Source organism: Pagrus pagrus, assembly GCF_965226575.1.
Source record: "Pagrus pagrus genome assembly, chromosome: 3".
Classification (NCBI taxonomy): Eukaryota; Metazoa; Chordata; class Actinopteri; order Spariformes; family Sparidae; genus Pagrus; species Pagrus pagrus.
This window is the reverse complement of record NC_140187.1, coordinates 15,775,533-15,796,571: the sequence shown is the minus strand read 5'-3', so window position 1 is coordinate 15,796,571 and position 21,039 is coordinate 15,775,533. Positions and strand designations below refer to the sequence as shown.

At 39.9% G+C, this 21,039-nt stretch overlaps 4 protein-coding genes across 6 annotated transcripts in view; 3 read left to right on the top strand and 1 right to left on the bottom strand.

Moving 5' to 3' along the window:
* The window catches only part of tex264b (testis expressed 264, ER-phagy receptor b), a 30,327-nt gene extending 24,923 nt beyond the window's left edge, over window positions 1–5,404 (bottom strand). The window contains exon 1 of one of the 2 annotated variants that reach the window (XM_084349381.1): window positions 4,989–5,404. In XM_084349381.1, coding sequence (XP_084205507.1) covers window positions 4,989–5,240 — 252 coding nt within the window. In that variant the 5' untranslated portion in view covers window positions 5,241–5,404. The remainder of the gene's footprint in view (window positions 1–4,988) is intronic. The other variant, XM_084349380.1, reaches the window with a different exon arrangement.
* Window positions 5,405–6,171: 767 nt separating this feature from the next.
* gpx1a (glutathione peroxidase 1a) lies at window positions 6,172–7,792 on the top strand. The gene is made up of 2 exons (XM_084349382.1): window positions 6,172–6,514; window positions 7,084–7,792. Exons 1-2 carry the CDS (start codon window positions 6,290–6,292, stop codon window positions 7,432–7,434), a joined length of 576 nt encoding a protein of 191 aa, XP_084205508.1. The 5' UTR covers window positions 6,172–6,289; the 3' UTR covers window positions 7,435–7,792.
* Window positions 7,793–8,669: 877 nt separating this feature from the next.
* On the top strand, window positions 8,670–10,079 carry brk1 (BRICK1 subunit of SCAR/WAVE actin nucleating complex). Its single transcript, XM_084347857.1, has 3 exons — window positions 8,670–8,836; window positions 9,393–9,475; window positions 9,577–10,079. The coding sequence occupies exons 1-3, from the start codon at window positions 8,719–8,721 to the stop codon at window positions 9,601–9,603; spliced, it is 228 nt and encodes a 75-aa protein (XP_084203983.1). The 5' UTR covers window positions 8,670–8,718; the 3' UTR covers window positions 9,604–10,079.
* Window positions 10,080–11,290: 1,211 nt separating this feature from the next.
* rbm5 (RNA binding motif protein 5) lies at window positions 11,291–20,183 on the top strand. 2 transcript variants are annotated; one of them, XM_084348048.1, is made up of 25 exons: window positions 11,291–11,422; window positions 11,703–11,745; window positions 12,593–12,767; window positions 12,888–13,046; window positions 13,185–13,254; window positions 13,671–13,744; window positions 14,422–14,505; window positions 14,780–14,840; window positions 15,194–15,259; window positions 15,346–15,506; window positions 15,643–15,740; window positions 15,895–15,982; window positions 16,069–16,137; window positions 16,519–16,585; window positions 16,867–16,967; window positions 17,069–17,219; window positions 17,772–17,863; window positions 17,959–18,129; window positions 18,257–18,397; window positions 18,499–18,585; window positions 18,765–18,950; window positions 19,064–19,138; window positions 19,245–19,345; window positions 19,468–19,597; window positions 19,711–20,183. In XM_084348048.1, the coding sequence occupies exons 2-25, from the start codon at window positions 11,729–11,731 to the stop codon at window positions 19,834–19,836; spliced, it is 2,550 nt and encodes an 849-aa protein (XP_084204174.1). In that variant the 5' UTR covers window positions 11,291–11,422; window positions 11,703–11,728; the 3' UTR covers window positions 19,837–20,183. The 2 variants fall into 2 exon arrangements, with proteins under 2 accessions (XP_084204174.1, XP_084204175.1); XM_084348049.1 differs by having other exon boundaries at window positions 11,314–11,335.
* The last annotated feature ends 856 nt before the right edge of the window (window positions 20,184–21,039 follow it).

Sequence of the window (21,039 nt, the reverse complement as noted above, 5' to 3'; positions counted from 1 at the left end):
TGACGCTTGGTGCTCATACACAGTCAGAGTGGATGGACAGTGTTTCCCTGATGTCGAACTTTTGATGTGAAGATGCCTACTATATCATCATCACACACACAATTCGTAAATCTACAGAAAATTGCAACTACTGTCAGTTTCCAGCTCTATTCCCAGGTAGAGACTCTTCAATTTGAGTCAAATTGTTTGGAAATAAACACTGCATTCAGTCTAACTTGAGACCAGTTTCCAAGCCTATATTAGGTGCATTGTTTTCTCTTGCCATTTTGTCTATTTTTAATGCATGAAGAGAAGCAGCTCTGTAAAAACACTTCAAGTGAAAGCTCCATCTCTTTGGACGCATACTTTCCTGCCATGTGTAGGCAAACCAATCCCAGGATGTACACATTATGCACATGATATTTTAGTGATGACAGTTAAACCCCACCATGCTTGTCCAGTAGGACTGGTCCCATAATGCTTTGGATGCTCAGTGGAGATTATAAAGGGCAAATACAATAAAGGCTTGCAGAAAAACAGATATGTTGTGTCCACAATATTGATAAGATTCACATTTTCAGACAAAGAGATAAGATATCAAACACTTTGAATACAAAACATATTGGTCTTTAACATCCAGTTAATGGCTTGACTGATCTTATTCTAAGAACCGCAAGTACAACTTTGAGGATATTTTTTGACACTTCAGATGTTTTGGGGGCTCACAGCGGGACGTCTGAGCCAAGCGGATTTATTAATCATCACAGGGCTCCATGTAGGGAGTCCAGAACAAAGAACCACTGCCTAAAAGCACAATCCTCTGTCCACAATCTTTGTTTTGCCTCTCTGCACTCATCAAGACACAAGTGTGCTGTCTTTTGATGTTTCTTCAATACACTGACAGCTCATCTGAAGAAAAGAGCTTCCAAAATTTAACTGAAGGAGCCACATCGCTGTTGCACATCGTCTCAATTGGCTGCAGTAAGGCAACGGGGTAAGAAAAGCGAATTCTCGACAACAGCATACAAAGTATTTTTCACTCAAATTCAGCGAGGATTGCTTTTTAAATATCTTACAATGACTTTCTGAAAGGGTAAGTATTGGAGAGATTTTCTAATATTTCATCATTCACCACAAAGACTAACATTCAGACTGATGCACATTTCCTGACCGGCTCCCTACCACAGCTTTCATCATATTGTGACCCAAACATGGGTCCCTGGAGACATGCGGACACATGTGTCATCTCATCACTGTTCCGCTTGTCATCTAGCTTTTTTTATTTTAGACATTCTACATCTCAAGGACTGCAAGCCCTAACCCCAATCGCTTACTCTGAATATCGTATTTGACAGAGAACTGATCCGCCCCCCTATCCTCCCTCTGGCGTTTGTCAAAGTTGGACACAGAGCAGAGGGGGGGAGGAGAGGAGGAGAGGAGAGCTGCAGGGTAGAGGTGAAGTGGGGTTGGAAACCCCCTGCTTTTGAAAGTGTGAAGAGGCTGGTGGTGGAGAAGGATTTAGTGAGTGGGGGGGACCAGAATATGTGCGTTAGACGTTTGAAGGAGCAGACGGAGCTGCTCCAGCCCTGTATCCATGGCAACCAGCTCAGGACCAACTTAAGTCCTCGTTGAGGTCTTTTGTTTCTCCAGAGGAAGTGATTAAAGGAGGTAAAAGTGAGAAAGCCGAGAACAGAGGATGAAACTAGCCTCGCTGACACTTATCCTCTGTCAGCTGCACTTCTGAAGATCTTTCTCACAGCAAATATCAATAGATAGTCTCTCACTATTTAGACACCGAAAAAAACAGTCCTTCCATCTGAGAGTACTCTCTGGATCTCCTGACGCCGGGACTGAATGGCATTCTGAGGCTCGGACGCTAATGAGCTGAGATCATTACCCCAATTATTTTAACTTAGATCAGGACTTGGCTGTGACTGCGCAAGGGAACCAGGACCCACTGCTAGCCTAATTGCCGGCTTGGGAAAAAAGAGGATGAGCATAACAAAAGGGTTTTGAAGCGAAGCTTGAAAGAGTCTATCGCTGAACTCTGGTTACATTCCATCAGGTTGTCGTGCATCAGACTGTGGCAGGTTTAAATTGTGCCACTTAAGTCAATACTGTGGAAAGCTGGTTCTAAAAATGGTAGATATCAGAGAATGTAAGGGTTGAAGGAAAGCGATGGTATCACAGGATAGTTTACTCAATACCTCAGTATTGACAGTTTGACGATGTTTGGTTGTATTGGTGCTTCAAAATTCAATATTTCTTCTAAAATAAGGGTCTTTAACATGAAAATAAAGAATCTCTAATGAGGGGGAAGCAAGTCTGTGATCGATCATTTTACTCAGCTTGAGCTGCTTATTTGTAACTTTGTACTTCTACACATACTGTATATGCACTCAGTTTCCAGTTTATCAAGTATGCCTGCCCAAAGCTAACGTCTCAAACAACAGGCCTGCGATAAATCCTGACTTCTGAAAGTTTTATGCTGTTTTACTGACACATTATTTTGTCCACCCCATTTATCTCAACAATGGTAGACTAAATAGTAGAAACACCTCTCTATATAGTCATTTGAGATGAAAACTCATTCCCATTACTTGTTTTATCTGACCAACAGTCTAAATATATTTAGTTTACACTGAGATAAAAGCAGCAAATCTTCATATTTGAGAAGCTGAAACCAGACCCACATTTTAGTTAAATATATTACCTAAATCATAAACTGATAGCTGATTATCAGTCTATCAAATTAACGATTAACTTCATGTTTTCCCTTTGTCATCCATTCCCATTTCACAGTGGCTCTATGCCCTCTCAGAGTCTGAGATTCACTGTGGAATGGGATATGAGATACAGTGAAGTTAACAAAGATATAGTAAATTATTTCATCCTATTATCATGATATTACAAAAATCAAGATATTTTGATGATATATAATCTCATATATGTCCCGGCTCTACATGATACATAATAATGTATATCGGCGTATATGCTGTCCAATAAGCGCCAACATGAAAACCCATTTTTTAAGTCATTATATTACAGAAAAAGATGTTTTGAAATGTATAATTATCCAATTCCCAGTGAAGTTTATTGTTTCTGTGCACTGATGTCATTTTGGACACTAAGATTTATTGTTAAACTGTAAAATATCCTGACTCCATTACATAGAGTTGTCACAAGTTTGCCACAATCACATTTAAGGGATCATCGCAAAAAATGTGTTTATCGGCCAAAAAATCATTATCGAAATGTTTCACTCCCTTATATCGTATCAGCATCAGCCCCAAAGATTAGGTATCGGTCGGGCTCTGTGACCGGCAGCTACATACAGTGTTCTGAATGTAATATTAACTTATGCTACAGAAGATGAAGACCAAATCTGTTAGGACCCTGTTTTCCACCCTTGTTACCTTAACCTCCAGACCCTCCAAACTCTACTGCTTAACCATTTCAAGGTGCAACTCCTTGTTTCATTCCTTTTTGTTCTGTTCGGACCTACTGCAAAAACAACTCATGCTGGGCTCGCTTTAAAATGTGGGAACTGGCGCCACATGCTTTTGGAGACCCCAGAGAGTGTGCAGGATTAGGTATCAGGAAAACAGAGCCAGCAGATATTATTTCCTGCTGCTTATGGACACTGAGATTTGGGGATGGATGAGTTCACACCGGGAGCGGTTTGGGAATGCAGGCAATCATCTCAAAGAGTGATCAAACTTCTGTGTTTTTAATTGCGTTTTGAGCAGCGTCAGCGTGGCAGTAAAGGAGACCACAAGAGCTTCAGTCACAGTCACAAAAGTGTTATAAAGCCCTCGTTTTGACTCGTTTAACATGTATTTCATCATTATTATTTGCCCTACACCAGTTTTACTGGAATTCATATTTCATAACTTGCATTTCAAAGTACACTGGTTTTACTTTCCAGCGACAATTATACTATACTATCACAGCTCAGCTCCTCTCAGCTAGAGCAACAATCACAGCAACATGATTTTTATTTGTACAACTCGCTGCTCCTGTGAAAACTGCAAGCTGATAAGACAAGCTAGTGATCTGACTGTCGGACGGTGAGTCCAACATAAGCAGCCTGGGAAACTGTATGATTGATTGACGAAATGTGTTTGATAAATAAAGAATGTAAAAAACACTATAATCCACACAGCTGTAGTTATACTCCCTAATGGCTTAGTTGCATAGTGGCCATTCAACATCCAATACATCACAAAATAACAACACCAGTCAAACACACATGCAGTACATATCACATCAACAGCTGAGGACGCTGACTGAAGCTCTCCAGATACGGCTGATTGGCAAACAATATTGTTTTTGTGAACGCTTGAAAGAACTTATACTCTACATATCTCATCCAGACTTGGCTAAATCCGACTCTAAAAGAAATGGGGATTTATTTCAGTAATGAATTGTGTGATCAATTCGATCAAAATTCATAGTTTATTGCTTTAATTAAAAATGCTTTGCATTATTGATGTATTGTTAAGCACTGAACATTCTGGAGTCCCAGTCGACCTAATGCTACCACTGGTTTGGGTCAGTATCTCAGGGTCTTATAAGTACAACCGCGAAACGCTCTTGGATAATATTGTATGACATCTGTATCCACAAAACACCCCACACCCTGGCCAGATGTGCTATTAAGTTGCTCAAGGGAAAACATTAAAAATCAGTTTGTGCCAAAAGTTTAAGAAAAAAAAAAGATAGATAAAAAGACAGAACTTCAAGACTACATCAAATGCAGTTAAATTAATTATTAATTGTGAAAGAGAACATTTCAACTTAATGAATTAAAATATTTAAACCATCAAGACTATCTGCTGAGGAATAATTCATCTTCGACTGCTTCACTCGTGTGGAGAGAATGACATCAGCGCCATCTAGCGGTCGACCACAACACGGAGTGAACTCTGCCTGACATTTAAGTCAAAAACTACAGCAAACCACCCAGAAACACGGGGAAACAAACTGCCATGTGAGTGACGCTTTACCTTGCCAGGATCATCATAAAATACACCGATATGCGGAAGCCCTGGTCCAATTTTGCTTGTCTCAATATAAAGTGACCAGCAGTTTCTGTACGATCCTCTTCTGAATTTGTAGGCGATGGTAACCTTCTTTATGGGAGGAGGGCCAGTTGTTATGGTAACGTGTGTGAAGAGTCCCGAGTACAACAAGTAAGAGACCGTTATAACCGTGGTTACAACACCTAACGACAGGCCAGAGACCGGCCAGGCCGCCATGTTGGCTGTCTGACAGGTACCTTCTCCTGGGCACTTAACACGGATGTCCTGTAAAACCCCCCAATGTTTTACTGATTACTGTCAGCTATCGATCTTTGACCTCTTCAGATTGCACACGACTTCCTGGAAAGTACCACTTAAGCCGACCGAAGGGGTGAATCGTGTTCCCAATAAACCTGTAAAACTCTGAAAAAGAAAGCATGTCAGTGTCAAACACAGTTTCTTGTTTTTTTTGTTGTAGAATTCAGATTTACTGTTAATGCATTTGTATACAGTCAATATCCGCAGGTCCACAGGTTATTTAAGACAGTACATGTTCGATAAATAGGCTTTGTGTTGCAAATTGTTTAACTTATTCAGAATGGAAGTTAAAGTCAGTGTTGTGAAAAGTAGGCTACCCAAAAGAGGATAAAAGATATTAAATTCTGTTCAAATATTACTTTGGTTAAAAATTCACCCAGTCACCCATACAAATAGGCTACTTGAAAAGTCTTAAAGTAGCCATTATAGTAGATATTACACAACTTGGCTCAGGAAGAACGAGAAGAAGAAGAAGAAGAAGAAGAAGAAGAAAGACTTTTATGGAAATCACACACACACCTGCACAACCAATGTATGGAGAGGTAGCCTATCACAGCAATGGGGCTGCCATGTATACAGGCGCACTGAGCAGTTGGCGGTTCGGTGCCTTGCTCGAGGGCACCTCGGCAGTGTCCTGGAGGTGAACTGGCGCCTCTTTTTTGAGTGGAAGTACAGTAGCAGAACATGGAAATACTCAAGTCCAAAATGTAGCTAGTAGACCATTAAGAAACACTGTTTTACCTGTTGACCATATTTGGCAAATAGCTACTTCAGCCTACTTCCGCAAAGGCAATGGAAAAAAATAAAAAATACTTCCTTAACAGCTGCGTTACATCTACGACCCGCCCCTTAATGAAACGAAGGCTGGACTTGTTGACATTGACCCGCCTGAATAAAGATAAGCAGTTGGGGTTTTTTTCTCTTAAGTACAACAACTTGTTCGTGCAGTTCATCCGGGAGTCGTGAGAATGGCTGGGAATGTGAAAAGGTTTTACGACCTGACAGCCAAGCTGCTGTCTGGAGAGATGTTCAGCTTCTCTGCACTGAAGGGGAAAGTTGTCCTCATTGAGAATGTGGCGTCTCTCTGAGGAACAACAACCAGGGACTACACTCAGATGAACGAGCTCCACAGTCGTTACTCCGACAAGGGACTCGTTATCCTGGGTGTCCCCTGCAATCAGTTTGGACACCAGGTAAGCTTTGTGTGGTTTGAAAAGCGGCTCACATAGGCTACTCTGTTTCCCCGATGGATGATATTATTTACACAGCCTGTTATGTCCTATCTGTTGCACAGTGTGCTCACATTTAACAGCTCAAATGTAAATGTAAATAAACAAAAGCTTTAAAGGAAAATAGCCAATAACCATGGGACAGTTTGTTTTCCTGTGTGATCAAGACATTTTGAATTTGTCTTTCAGTTTGTCTAGGATCATATTTTATAATATGATTCTTGGTTTTGTATGCAACAAGATTTTGCAACAATCTGACTCTACAAAATAACCAGTAAATGTTGCTGTAGGGAGTGAAAAGTACAGTATTTCCATTAAAAATGTAGCCTAGTGAAGTATAGAGGTATAGCAATAAAAAATGGAAATACTCAATAGAAACACAATTACCTCTAAATCAAGTACAGTATAGTGAGACATGTACCACTGGCCTCATTCTGTCAGTTCGACTCAAAACCTCACATGGCTTTTAATCTACTCGATGACATACTGTCCATCTTATAATGTATTCAACGTTTCTGTAATGTTCATAACAGGAGAACTGCAAGAATGATGAAATCCTGCGGTCTCTGAAGTACGTCCGTCCAGGGAACGGCTTTGAACCAAAGATCCAGCTCCTCGAGAAGGTGGATGTGAATGGAAAGGATACCCACCCCCTGTTTGTTTATCTGAAGGAAAAGCTTCCATTCCCCAGCGACGACGCCATGGCTCTCATGACTGATCCAAAGTCCATCATTTGGAGTCCCGTCAGGAGAGACGACGTCTCCTGGAACTTTGAGAAGTTCCTAGTCGGTCCTGATGGCGAGCCCTACAAGCGCTACAGCAGATGTTTCCTCACAATTGACATTGAGGCAGATATTAAAGAGCTACTCAAGAAGGTCAAGTAAAGTGCGCTACAACGCACTCTGGGTGGCTTCTAAGTTTATCAGTTATGACCAGCCTGGCCGAAAAGATTAGTCAGTAAGCATCTGTTTGGGTTTTTTTTATCATGCTTTTCCACCTTTACAGTTTAAGTCAGTTGCAACGCTCTTAGGTTTGTGATATGTCCAGTGTTGTACACTATGGTTGATCAGCCTATTTACTCAATGAAGACACTCCTTGGAACCTTTTTGTGAGGGGAGTTTCTGATGAAAATGTAAAATCTGACTCTACCACGGTGTGTAACACATATCACAAATATCTTCATTGGCATACGAGGAAATAAACATTTTATGTCATATAAAGTACTACTGTCATTTGTATACAAACACATATCACACACACAATACCTTCAAAATATTCTTAAGTACAGTGTCTGGAAAATGTATTTACGTTGAGATATTAAAGTACTATTCTACATGAGTACTAGCTGATATCTCTGTTTATTCACAGCGATGATTTAGCCAGTCTGGTGTAATAAATTCAGTCGAGTCATGGTGACTTGAAGACTCAAGACTCTAATTAAGGCAATCCTGTGAGGGTTTGTCATCACTAAAATAAACTTTGGTGGATGCTGTACTTCAGCCCAAAATACCTTTAATTAACTACCTGAATAACAGTGGTAGAAAGTAACTAAGTACTTTTACTCAAGTAGTCTACTGTACTTGAGTAGGGCCTACTGTACACCTTTAAGTGTCATTTTACTTTAGCATTTTCATCCTCTACTTTTTACTACACTACATTTATGTGGATACTTTAGTTACTGGTTACTTTGCAGATTCAAGGTTAGTATACAACATTAATAAATAGGATGTATTATTATAGTTTAAGATAATGGAATCAGTGTGTTTAAAGTAGCCTATTGTACATAGCCCCATCTCTACCAGCTGTCATTTAAAAGGTGTTTTACACGTGAATGCATCAATAGGCCTAAATATAATATGATGGTAGTAAGTACAGTTTTGAATGCAGGATTTTAACTTATAATGGAGTATTTCTACATTGTTATTCCTATTACAACTCCCACCACTGCTGATTATTAACACTGATTAACCTACGAGTGTGGCGTAACGTTAGTATAGAGTGCATAGCTTTACTACGTACAATATATTATTAAAATTGGTTTGTAATTTGTATGAATTCCTACCCATAAATATAAAACAGCGACACCCTGCCCGTCTCCGCTGTGCTTCCTGGATGAACGCGGGGGGGCTATCCTTGATTGAACAGTACGCAGAGCTGCGATTTCCAACATGGCTGGCCAGGAAGACCCAGTGCAGAGAGAGATTCACCAAGATTGGGCGAATCGAGAGTATATAGAAGTAATAACGAGTAGCATCAAAAAAATCGCCGACTTTCTAAACTCGTTTGGTAAGCTTTTAACAACCAATATTGCACATAAGATCACCACTAGTGAGGATATCTCGCGTCGATAGCTAGCTAGTTCAGCTAGCTCTCTTGCTGCTGCTAGCATCGGTGTTGATGTTTTTAAATGGCCACTCCCAGTTAGCATGTTAGCTTTATCGTTAGCTGGGAGCTTGTCACGGTTTCCTCGCAGAAGTACCGTGACAGTTTGGTGTCGATTCACCTTACATTTTGTTTCGCTTGTTAACTCATCTTTGCATCCTAACAATTGTCAATACATTGCGTTAGACGACAACAAAATGTAAGTGTCGAGACAGCTAACGCTAATGGCTGTCAGGCTACCGCAAGCTAGTCTGCTCGGCTGTCATTTGTGTTATACCAGCAGCAACAGCATAACCCCTGAAATTGAATGTTTTCTCACTTATAGTTATCAGTAACAGTAGCGTTATTGTTTTTTGTTGAGCAAATTGCCGTTGTAATTGACAGCATCGTCAAGTAACGCCCCACATTATGAAATGCCATGACTGTTGATGGCAACATACTAAATCCAGTTCATCCTCAGACATGTCGTGTCGATCCCGCTTGGCCACTCTCAACGAGAAGCTGACGGCGTTGGAGAGGAGGATTGAATATATTGAGGCGAGAGTAAGTATACTGCATTGTAATTTTTAAACAATCCAGTTGTTTCTTGTATATGACTGCTTCAAAATGACATAATCAATGCATGAATATGTTTCTCGTCACAGGTGACAAAAGGGGAGACCTTGACCTAGAACTCATGGAGGAGATTCATAGCATCCTAGAGACACCTGCCCATCCCACCCCCCACCATCCTGAATTTCTTGGAAAAAGTGTGATGGATTCCACCCTCCTTTTTGGGACCATGTGGACCAGTTTTTATATTAAATGATTGAGTTTTGTGTTGTTTTATCTTATGACACATTTGTATAGAAAATAATGGCTCGGCCTTGGGTGTCAGTGACTCAAGCATCATCAATGTTACAAAATAAGAATAACCTCCATAAGTATTGGTTTTAAAAACATGTTTTGGAGCTCAATTATGGATCAGCACAACTTGTCAATCATCTGTGTTGTGTCATTACCACATCAGAGATTAGGGAGGGGAACATTCTTGTGTGCCAAGTTGAACAAGTAATTGTGTAGTCATCTTTTCCGAGGACCTGCTTGTACAGTGAACTGTTTGGTGATGCTTCCGGATTTAAATACTGTAATAAATGATCAAAAAAGATTTTGTATCATGTTGTTGCTTATCTTGGTCAGATTCAACCTTTTTGACAAGCTATGCTGACAAGAGAATTGCTTCACAGTAGCTCTCAACACTCAAAAATGTACAGTAGCTACTATGATCTATTATACAAGGCGAGAGCAGGACAGCCAATAGTGTTATCTGTAGGTCAAATTGTTAGTGTAACTACAGGGGTTTGGTACATGTAGTGCAAGAGTCAGTTGCAGTGGCATGAATGCCGGTTATAGAGTGATGAGACCATATTTACAGTACAGTGTGCTTTCAGTTAGTATGACAATGGAAGAACATTATGTACAAGTTATTGCATAATATGCATATTAATCTGTAAAGCAGTAATTCATACAGTAAGAACGCCGTGCCAGAATAATATGGATTTCAATGTTTTCAAACAGCTGACGCGAGAAGAATTGTCGCATTGTGTACAAAGAGGCTTTTTATTTCATATCACAGCAATGTCCTGCAAGTTATTTAAAAGGCTGAAATGAATTAAACCTCCAGAAGAATCACTATATAATAACATTCTAATATCATGAACTTGAGTAAGAATGATTTAATCATTTTATTTAAAAAATAACATAATAAATGATAGGAAAAGCCAGTTTTCTATCAAAATTTAGGATGGTTTTGGGACCAAGCTGAAGACTAGATACAGGGATTAAAATTGCCTTTAGAAGATCTTAACAATCAAATTATTTTATTTAGCCTGGATTTAGCATTCATGTAGGTTCTGTAGCTTTTTGCAATTCCCTTTGAACTGCAAGCCACTAAACGTCTTCTGTCAAATCAATGAAATATTGCTAATATTTATATAGCATCGAGTTATATTACAAATATTTGTAGAGCATCTTCGATGGTACACCCAGCAAAATGGCGGAGAACAGTGGGACAGCTTTGCCCTTATTCTAGACTTCCAGGCAGCACTCCGTACTCAACCTCACACGTCGATTTATGTTCAGGTGGCAAATCTGTTTTTGCATTGGCAAAAAAGAAGGATGTAACAAACCGTGACCACAGTCGTAGTCGTGACCCAAATCGTAATAATATCTATTGTCAACCGAAACATAACCAATTGTTAGAACCTGTCGAGGGCGACCTGAAAAACAAAAATCCGAGCGCCTAGTGCTGCCTGTGAGGCAATTTCGGGGCAAAATGCTCGTATCCCATGATGCAACGGGTGATACACTGATGCATTTTGGGACGAAGAAGGGTCGTTGTGGTGTTGTGTAAAGTCCTTGGACGTGAGATGAATTTTCTTGCTCGCAATTTGTCAAACAACATTTTTAAAAACTTCTAGTGGTTATTTATACTGTTAACAAGCTACACAGGTGAGTTGCTCTACCTTCAGACTGAAACTGAACACATTCTTGCAGCGTCACATTGGCGAGCCGGTGTAGACATAACCCGAGTTAACCCACGTCTGTTTGCTAACGGTAGTCCGGCTCCATGTTATGGTTTACAAGCATTTTCTTTTGCACTCCTGTGCTCATTGTAATCGATATATTTCGACTGTAGTTGAACTGTATACTAATAAACTAAAGACACACCAGAGTGTTTGTATATTATAAAAGTCATCGCTTATTTTTTTATTTATTATTTGCCTTTCAGAGGCCGTGTGTGTGCAGTACGGGGAAATGGGAGCTGATAAAAGGTGAGTAATGTTCTGCGCTAGCGCCGCTGGCTGTGGTAGGTGTGGTTAACTAGAAAGGCATTGTTGTGAATTTCACCTTAAATTACAGTCAGAACGGCCGCCTGTAACTTGCATTAATGTTAGCATTTAGTTATTACATTGATGCTTAGCTAACTTTTGTTGACTTAACTCAGCCAGTTCCCTTTCAACCATTCTTCCTCTTAAAAAAGCCAAATCTGAAGGACAATCACTTAATTATTTGAAATGATTACCCCCATGATTTTAAGAAATGCCCACCACTGGATACTACTGGAAATTATTTTACTACCGTCCTTCTTTCTATTAATAAAGATAGCACTATGCAAAGTTGCTGTTTTCTAACAAACTTTAATGATTGGATTTAAGAATTCACTGGTGCTTAACAGGGCTGTTTAATGTATCTTACCACTTAAATGAGACTGTAACCACTGATTAACTCTGTAGTTCAGCTTCTCTCTGCCCGCATCACGTTAATGAGTAAATCATGATTGACTAGAAAGGCAGACGTTCCTTTTGTGTGTGTAATATACACACAAAAGGATATATATTGTAAGTAGAGGATTACCATGTATTGTTTGAGTATAAATAAAATGTAACCGTTAAAAAAAATACAAAAAAGAAAAACAGTGAAGTTAACACTGTTAATGTTGAAATGTTTAAGTGTAAATCTGTGATTTACCATACATGCCCTGTAACAGGCTTATTTTTCTGTACTGCTATTCAAGATATTATGTTTGTGAGCTTGCAGATACAATAGTATGTGACTGAATCATTTAAAGAAGCAGTTGTCCTGATGTGTTACTTTGCCTTTCAATGTCTTCCTGACTAGGATTAGTCGCACAGAGCGTAGTGGTAGGTATGGCTCTGACCAGTCCCGAGACGAATCAGAATGGCGTGACAGACGGGAGCGGGACCAAGAGCGTGACCACAACATGCGTCGCTGGAGCGACGACAGACGTAGTGAGCGTTTTGAAGATCGTCGAGGATCAAGAGACAGTCCAGAGGTAGTAATTCTAATATTATGTGACTGTCATAGGTGACTTTCAACAGATGTTTCAGTTAAAATACGCAACTGTTTGATGGCATCAGTACTTAACTGATGCGCTGATCTGTTTGTTTTAAAGCAAAGAGAAAGAAAACGACGCAACAGTGATAGATCAGAAGATGGTTATCACTCCGATGGCGACTACCCAGAGCAGGACTACAGAAGGGAGCCTGGGGAGGAGAAGAAGAGCAAGACCATAATGCTCTGGGGTCTTTCTCCTCATGTCACTGAGGATGATGTGAGTCTTCAGTTTGTCTCCACAGCTATGCAACTTTTTTATGTAATTTTTGCTTTATGTATGAGCACCTCTAATTCTGTAAGATGAAAATGATTTTGAATCATGTTGTTAAAGTAAAATATGTATTTTGTTATTCAGATTCGTTTTGCCATAGACCAACTTGAGGGACCGCAGCCAGTGGATGTGAGGCTGATGAAAAAGAAAACAGGTGAGAACCAGATATGTGACGGACCCAACCTCCCCCCCAGTCTTTGACCATAGGGCCAATCTGCTTCCATTCAGACCCATTTTCCCATAGCAACTAGGAGAGAATTGTATCAAGTTACTTGAAAAAGGATTAAAAATGTTGATTTAAGACTTGACATTTCAGTTCGTTCTGGACCTTTTTAAGGTAAGTAAAAGCAACAATAACAATTTTGACAATTGACAAACACACTTTGTTGTTAAGTGTGGTTCAAAAAGTGGAATTAGCAGGATATCTTGCTATGGTAAAACTCTAAGGAGAGGCCAGTTGTGTACCAAACAGGGCCTGGGTCGTGAAGCAGTTTGTGGAAGACTTTGAATAATATGCCCATGGACTCTTAACTAACACGCCTCCCGTCTATATTTGAATGCTGTCTCTAGGTATAAGCCGTGGTTTCGCCTTCGTGGACTTTTATCACTTGCAAGATGCTACCCGATGGATGGAGACCAATCAGGTTGCTTCACAATCGCCAAGTCTAGTTTTAATCTTGGGGATCTGAAAAAATAACCCAAATGGCAACCAAAGTGTATTGAATAAGTTGTGTGGAAACTGTACAGATCTTTTTGAAAAAAAGAACTTATGGATTGTATGCCACAGGGCAAAAAGATTTGTGTGCTAAGATAGATGATTATAGTCATGATATATAGCTAAATGTTCTAGTTAACTGTAATGGCATTTGCCTCAAATCTGCAGATTTGACTTTAGTGAGATCATCTACTACTGCATTTAAGATAATGAACACATTATCTTTACCTTGCTGATAGAGGCATTATCAAAGATATTTTAGGGTTGAATGTAAGCTCAGTTTTTTATTTTATTTTTATTTTTTTTATCCTTCCCCTCAGTAGATGTGAATTTTTTCATCCCTGTCAGTTAAAAATGTCTGCTAGGGTTGTTAGGGCACATTGTACACTCTGCTCCAGCTCAGACTGGGCACTCGGGTCCCAAACACCTAAAGAAAACCCTCCATACATCATGTTCACATATACATCATGTGCCTGTCTTGTCTTTAACACAAAGGCTATCTGTTGGGGGTCCCTCTCCCCCATCTCTCCCTTCCAACACTGCTTGCTCTGTTGATGAGAAATGCTTGCCAGGAATACTTGACTGATTTTTGGCGTCCTCTTTCAGAAACGTCTGACCATCCAAGGCAAAACTGTGGACATGCACTACAGTCATCCCAGAAACAAGTATGAAGACTGGCTCTGCAACACTGTAAGTTAATGACCTGTCTCAGTTTCATGGCCACACCTCACATACACACACATGCAGGCCCATAAGTATTTATAATAGGTTTATAAATTACAACTGTTGAAGTCCTGTTAGCATATTTTGTGGTACACCTACATTTGGATAAGCGGTAAAGGTTAGGTTGTGTCACGGGTAAGTATGGTATGCTGCACCAATATAGATTGCCTGTTTTCTGAGGCAGCACTGTTCAGGGCTTTAGTAGGTGTATAATAAAAATGATTTGAACGGTTACTTGCAGTGTGGCCTGTACAATTTCCGGAGGAGGCTGAAGTGCTTCAGGTGTGGAGCAGCCAAAGCTGGTAAGTAGTTAAATCAACAAGAGGCCACTGACTGCAGACATCCAGCAGGCTGGGTCAACAGTGCTGAGATGCAACGCAAACTTTATGTTGTGTTGTTGTCACTCTGTCAGATGTAGGCAAAGTGCATAGATGGGAAACAGCCTGCATTTTTCCATACTACCTGATCATACAACATGGGGACAAACCACAATACATGGCTGTGATATAAGCTATCTGATACTGTAAAATGTTGAATCATTAGCAGAGGTTTTTACGCTTATCACTTTATAACTCACTTCCAGTTCTTTGATTAAAAGAACAGTTCTGAAGACTATGTTAATGCCCTTCTTACTTCTCTGTCATTCTCTCAACAGAAAGTGAAACCAGCAATAATACTGGAGTTTCTGAAACTCAACCCAGTGGAGATTTCTATGGGGACAGTAAGGACTTCTCTTTTACAGATGCAATGTCCCACTTATCCGTATCCATGGTATGTTGTTCTAACATTGACTTCTGTCCTCTACAGCAATCATCCTGAGAAATATTGCTCCTCTGACCACCGTGGAAGCCATCATGACAGCCCTGGCACCATATGCTAATCTTTCATCAAACAACATCCGCCTCATCAAGGACAAGCAGACAGGCCAAAACAGAGGCTTTGCCTTTGTACAGCTGTCCTCTCCTCTGGTAAAGCTTTCTTTAACATATACAGATTAAAAGTGTCACAAGTTACAGTCATTCAGCAACATAACTCCTTGGCTGTTTAAAATCTTTCTCCATGATGCCTGCATAGCACTTAAAATATAATCTCTACTTTTCATAGGAGGCCTCTCAGCTGCTAACCATCTTACAGGGCCTGCAGCCTCCTCTGAAACTGGATGGAAAAACAATAGGGGTGGATTATGCTAAGAGTGCTAGAAAGTGAGTATAATAGTGTAATATGTACCTTAGTTTTGTGATGTATGAACACAATTGAACACTCCATCTATTTTGTTAACTCTTTCCTTTCCTTGGAAAATGTGTTTTCCTTATGTCCCGTTTTGATCCACAATAATGTGTCATTTGCCTGTTTTAGGGACCTTTTACTACCTGACGGGAATCGTGTCAGTGCCTTCTCTGTGGCCAGCACAGCCATTGCTGCAGCCCAGTGGTCCTCCAGTCAGGTTGGCCCATTTCTGTTAACATCCTGTCGTTTATCATCTCCCAATGTCAATGTAAAAGGCTCACAACCCATACTTTACCCTTTCAGCCACAGCAGAGTTCAGAGGGAATGTCTGAGTACAGCTACCTGCAAGAGGGCTATACTCCAATGTCTCAGGTTAGTAGCACAACATATGCATTTAATATTGTAACATTGGCTTCAGAGCTGATACTTTCCGATATATGCATTTGTTTTAAAGATGCATTCACTAAAACATGGTTCTCTGGTAACATCTAGTGGCAGCTATAGGAGACTGCATCATGAACAACTTGTCTTCAGGCAAATCTAATGTTTCCATTCACCAATAAAAGATGAAACATGAGGCTGCACATGTCTCATAACACTATCTTCAGTATTGAGCCAATATAAGGGTTTACACTGGCCAGCGTCTACATGTCCTTTGGAATAAAAGCTGAGTGGTGAGGCAGTTTCACACAGTGAAGCTCAAAAAACAATATTTCAGTAAATTTTGGTGTTTTTTGTTTTTTTTTACAATAGGACTACCAGGCATACTATCAGCAAGGAGCAGGAGCCAGCACCTCACAGGGAAATGGGATATTAGGAGGTAGGAGATGCTTTCATGCATTATAGATGTTGGTGCACTTATTGACCTTTTTTATTTAAAGTGTTAGTAAAATGTCATTTTTCAGTGAAGATGAGAATATGTTCTTACTAAAGTTGTCAGAGCAGGAAACCGCAAGAGAAGTAGACAAATCCTGCTATTAGAAGTAACAAGCACAAAGACCTTCTCTATATTCTGAACGATACAATAATTTGACTTTGTTTACACAGTGATGTGTATGTGTCGTTGGACAAATTGTCACAGTATTGCTTTTCCAATCACAGCTGCCCCGGGTGTGAAGATTGTTCCAACTGCAGCTGGAGTAGTTATCTCACAGACTGCACAAGTTTATCAACCCCATATAATTATGCAGCCTGCTGTCCAGGTAACACATATTTTTGTTTATTATGTCAATATACTATAGTACCATTATTCAGATGCATGTAATGGTGTAACAATGTAAAAACAACATTATCTTCATTGCAGGGTTTGCCACTTGCCCAGCAACTGGAGGTCAAACCCCAGACTGGACATCTCTCAGGCATTGAAGCTGCGTCATTGCCTGTTGCTCCTGTACCCGCTGCCACTGCTGCCAGTACATTAATAGCCTCAGGACAGACAGCTGACATCAGCACTGGTATGAACCCACATAGTCCCTTAAAGCCTGTCCTGTTGAAGTGTGATGTGCATAAAGAGAAAATCTTGAGGTCATTGTCACGCTGATATTATAGTGTTTCCTCGGGTACATCTTTAAACACAGGCTTGATGAGCGCGCTAAATTTACTAATGGCCATGACTAGTCTTTGATGTGACTGGCCAAATATCTGGACCATGCAGCGGTGCCTGAGATTACTTTTATATTACGCTTTTAACGCCAAAACTTGGGGCCTGGACCACTTCTTGGTTATTAATAATGCAGTAATATTGGTGACTTTATTTTTACTTTTTTTATGCATGAAAATGTCGGCAGATACACTTGTTTTGTCACAATCCTTGTGTAAAAGTCCTCAGGATTTTTGTTTTGAAAAGATGCATATACATATATCTTTATGTATACACATATACATACATGTATGCATATGTGTATACATATATTTATGTTTATATAATATATATATATATATATAGAGAGAGAGAGAGAGAGAGATGTGTGTGTATGTATATGTAACTTATGTTTTATAATCAACAGGTATTCCAGACACATCCACCTATCAGTATGATGAGTCCTCTGGCTACTATTATGATCCTCAAACTGGCCTCTACTATGACCCAAACTCTCATGTAAGTAGTGCACAACCACCATGTGAGTCACTTGTCATGTTGGTGAGCGTCACAGGAGTTTATATGGTTTTGATTATGTGTTTTTGTCTTTTTAGTATTACTACAACTCTCAGACCCAGCAGTATCTGTACTGGGACAGCGAGAAGCAGGCATACGTACCTGCCTCAACCGAAGCAAATGCTGGACAAAATGATAACACAGCAGGAAAAGATTCTAAAGAAGCCAAGGAGAAAAAGGATAAGCCCAAAAGCAAGACTGCTCAGCAGGTATTGTGAAATGAATTCTGCATTAGCGCCTCTTCAGCTTCAACGTAGCCTTTTCCAAATAATTAAAATTTTTTAATGTCTGTTTTTCGATATTATTTTGATGTTGAAATCTGTTCGATTCTTTCAGATTGCGAAAGATATGGAGCGGTGGGCTAAAACTCTCAACAAGCAGAAAGAGAACTTCAAAAGTAGCTTCCAGCCTATTAGTCAAGAAGAGAGGAAGGAGGCAGCAGCTGCAGATGCAGGCTTCATACTGTTTGAAAAGAAGGTAATACAGTAGGATTTAAAGTTCAAAGTTCTCAGACTGAATGTGTAAGCTTAAGGCTTTTAACTTCCTAAACTGACTGATTTTTGTTTTTGGTTTTTTAGCAGTCAGGAGGTCTAGAAAGACTCATGCCAGAGATGCCAAGGGCTGCTGAGGAAGAGCCACCAACCACCTCAGTCAACTCTTCCAAAGTGAGTGTTTTCTACGTCCCTGCTTTTGGAAGGGCTGGACTCTTCCTTTGCAGTGTTATTGCAACTATTGTCAAAACCATTTTTGACATCATTTTAAATATATGTTCTCAGTTATATTTAGGTGTTTGTTTATGTAAGCAGTATTAACACCTGCCTTTGTTTATCCATGGTGTGGTTAGTGTGGTCTTGTAGCAGCCTACAGTGGGGACAGTGACCCTGAGGAGGGTGGAGCAGAGCCGGTTTGTGGTGAAGGAGACCTGGACAAGCTGACAGACTGGTCAAAGTTGGCCTGCTTACTGTGTAGGAGACAGTTTCCCAACAAAGAGGGTCTGGTTCGACATCAGCAACTCTCTGACCTCCACAAGGTAACGTCGCACGTAATGTCTTCAGGCCTAAATATTGAAATTTATTGTCAGTCAAGAAATCCATACGGCCATTAATTCAACGAGGTATTCATGCTGTCTGTGGTGTTTCCTAGAAAAACATGGAGGTTCACCGCAGATCCAAAATGACCGAAGCAGAGTTGGAAGAGTTGGAGAGAAAAGAGACTGAGGTTCGACTCAATACATAATCACCCAGTTGCTAGTGAGTCACATTGTTTCCACAGTAAATGTAAATTAATTAAATAATCCAAAAAATGTTCTACTTCTGGTGAACAGATGAAATATAGAGACAGGGCAGCTGAGAGGAGAGAAAAATATGGCATACCTGAACCCCCAGCACCCAAAAAGAAGAAATTTAGCCAACCAACACCAGTCATGTAAGTCACTTAGTTACTGAATTGTGTAAACTGCTGTTTCCAGTCCGTACAGCCATCTGGTTGCTCATTTTGTGTGTATAGTCATGTTTAAGTGATTAAAATGTCCCTTTTTTCCCTTACAGTAACTATGAACAGCCCACTAAAGATGGCCTTAATAGTGACAATATTGGGAACAAAATGCTGCAGGCCATGGGCTGGAAGGAGGGTAAAGGTCTTGGTCGCAACCAGCAGGGCATCACTACACCAATTGAGGTATCCACAACAATTACCTGCTGATGTTTGGGTGTATCCAGCATCTAGCAGTATGAATACATATATATATAATCTTTTACAAAGAACTTACCATTTGTGGTTTTTCTCCTCAGGCACAGTTGAGAACAAAGGGAGCTGGACTTGGCACTAAAGGAAGCAACTACACTCTCTCTGCCTCAGACACGTACAAAGACGCAGTCCGCAAAGCCATGTTTGCTCGCTTCACTGAATTGGAGTGAGTCGTTAGTCTCCAGCTCAAATGATTTATGATGTGAAAATGACAGATATATTGACAAAAGAGCAGAAGTGAGGTACTCCTTAAATGATTTTAGTCCATGTATGTATGATACATGATGATTTGCCTCTTGCCATAATGGTTAAACATGACAATATAAAACATCTGAAATGGGCGTGTGTTAAGATAGTGAATATTATTTATAAATTGTACATAGACACAGTAAATTTACTTCCCTTGTTTACACATTTCTTCTGTGTTAATGCCTTTTTTGTCTCAGCATGTGAAAAAGATTGTACAGTTTATACAAAAATCGTGTCTGTTTGTACAGAAAATAAATGACTTACGTGATTTATGATGGTCATCATTTCATCACCCGTAGCAGATATTCGTTTGTTTAATATGAAGTATGAAAGAATTAATGAGACTGTTTGATTAGACGTGTAGTTAATGATTAATTAAAAAGCAAAAGTAGGGAGGAAAAATGGTCACTCACTGCACAGACTGTGTGCTTGAGAGCTGATGACTCCAATCGATCGAGTTGTATTCTTTATAGCCAAAAATCATTTCAGTATTTATATACTTCTAAATCATACTTGACTCAATTAAAGTGATGTATGACACTGTTAGTGGAAGAGACTGTGTATTTTCTGCAGTACTCATTGCACTAATGCACAGAAGAATCGGTACCATCATGTCGAGAACTTTGTTCCAAGAAACTTGTTGGAACCTAGTAATATTTTTATCTTTTTAATAAACAAATGTATAACTTTGTCGAACTGGACAAAGCCTATGGTTCAATATACAGCTGATGGTATAAACCAGGTGCGAATGTCCCATTCTCCATTATAGATGAAGGATTTACTGAGTAAATGCACTTAAAAAATAAACAATTTTCGCTGGGACTCGTTTTAATAGTGTGTTCAGCAGAGGGAGTTTTCTTACTGGACAATATCAGCCCAGGATGCTTGCTGTAAATTTGCTTTCGTGAACTTGAAGCTGTCAAAGATGATTTTAAAAATTCAAAGCTCTGCTGTATGCACGCTTTCTGCACAACTACAATAAAGAGTTAGTTTTAGGGTGTTGTAGTGAGACTGTCCTTCCACTAGAGGACAGATTTTTAAAGCAATGTGCTGCTGACTGATCAGCACTGCTGAGCTGTCCTTCAGCAAGACACCTACCGTTCCAGCACTTCAGTTGTTGACCT

Coding starts and splice junctions, on each gene's coding strand:
- brk1 (XM_084347857.1), top strand. CDS start 8,719: ATGGCTGGCCAGGAAGACCCAGTGCAGAGAGAGATTCACCAAGATTGG. Junction 8,837..9,392: donor CGACTTTCTAAACTCGTTTG/GTAAGCTTTTAA, acceptor GTTCATCCTCAG/ACATGTCGTGTCGATCCCGC. Junction 9,476..9,576: donor TTGAATATATTGAGGCGAGA/GTAAGTATACTG, acceptor TTCTCGTCACAG/GTGACAAAAGGGGAGACCTT.
- rbm5 (XM_084348048.1), top strand. Junction 12,768..12,887: donor GATCAAGAGACAGTCCAGAG/GTAGTAATTCTA, acceptor TTTGTTTTAAAG/CAAAGAGAAAGAAAACGACG. Junction 14,506..14,779: donor AAGACTGGCTCTGCAACACT/GTAAGTTAATGA, acceptor GGTTACTTGCAG/TGTGGCCTGTACAATTTCCG.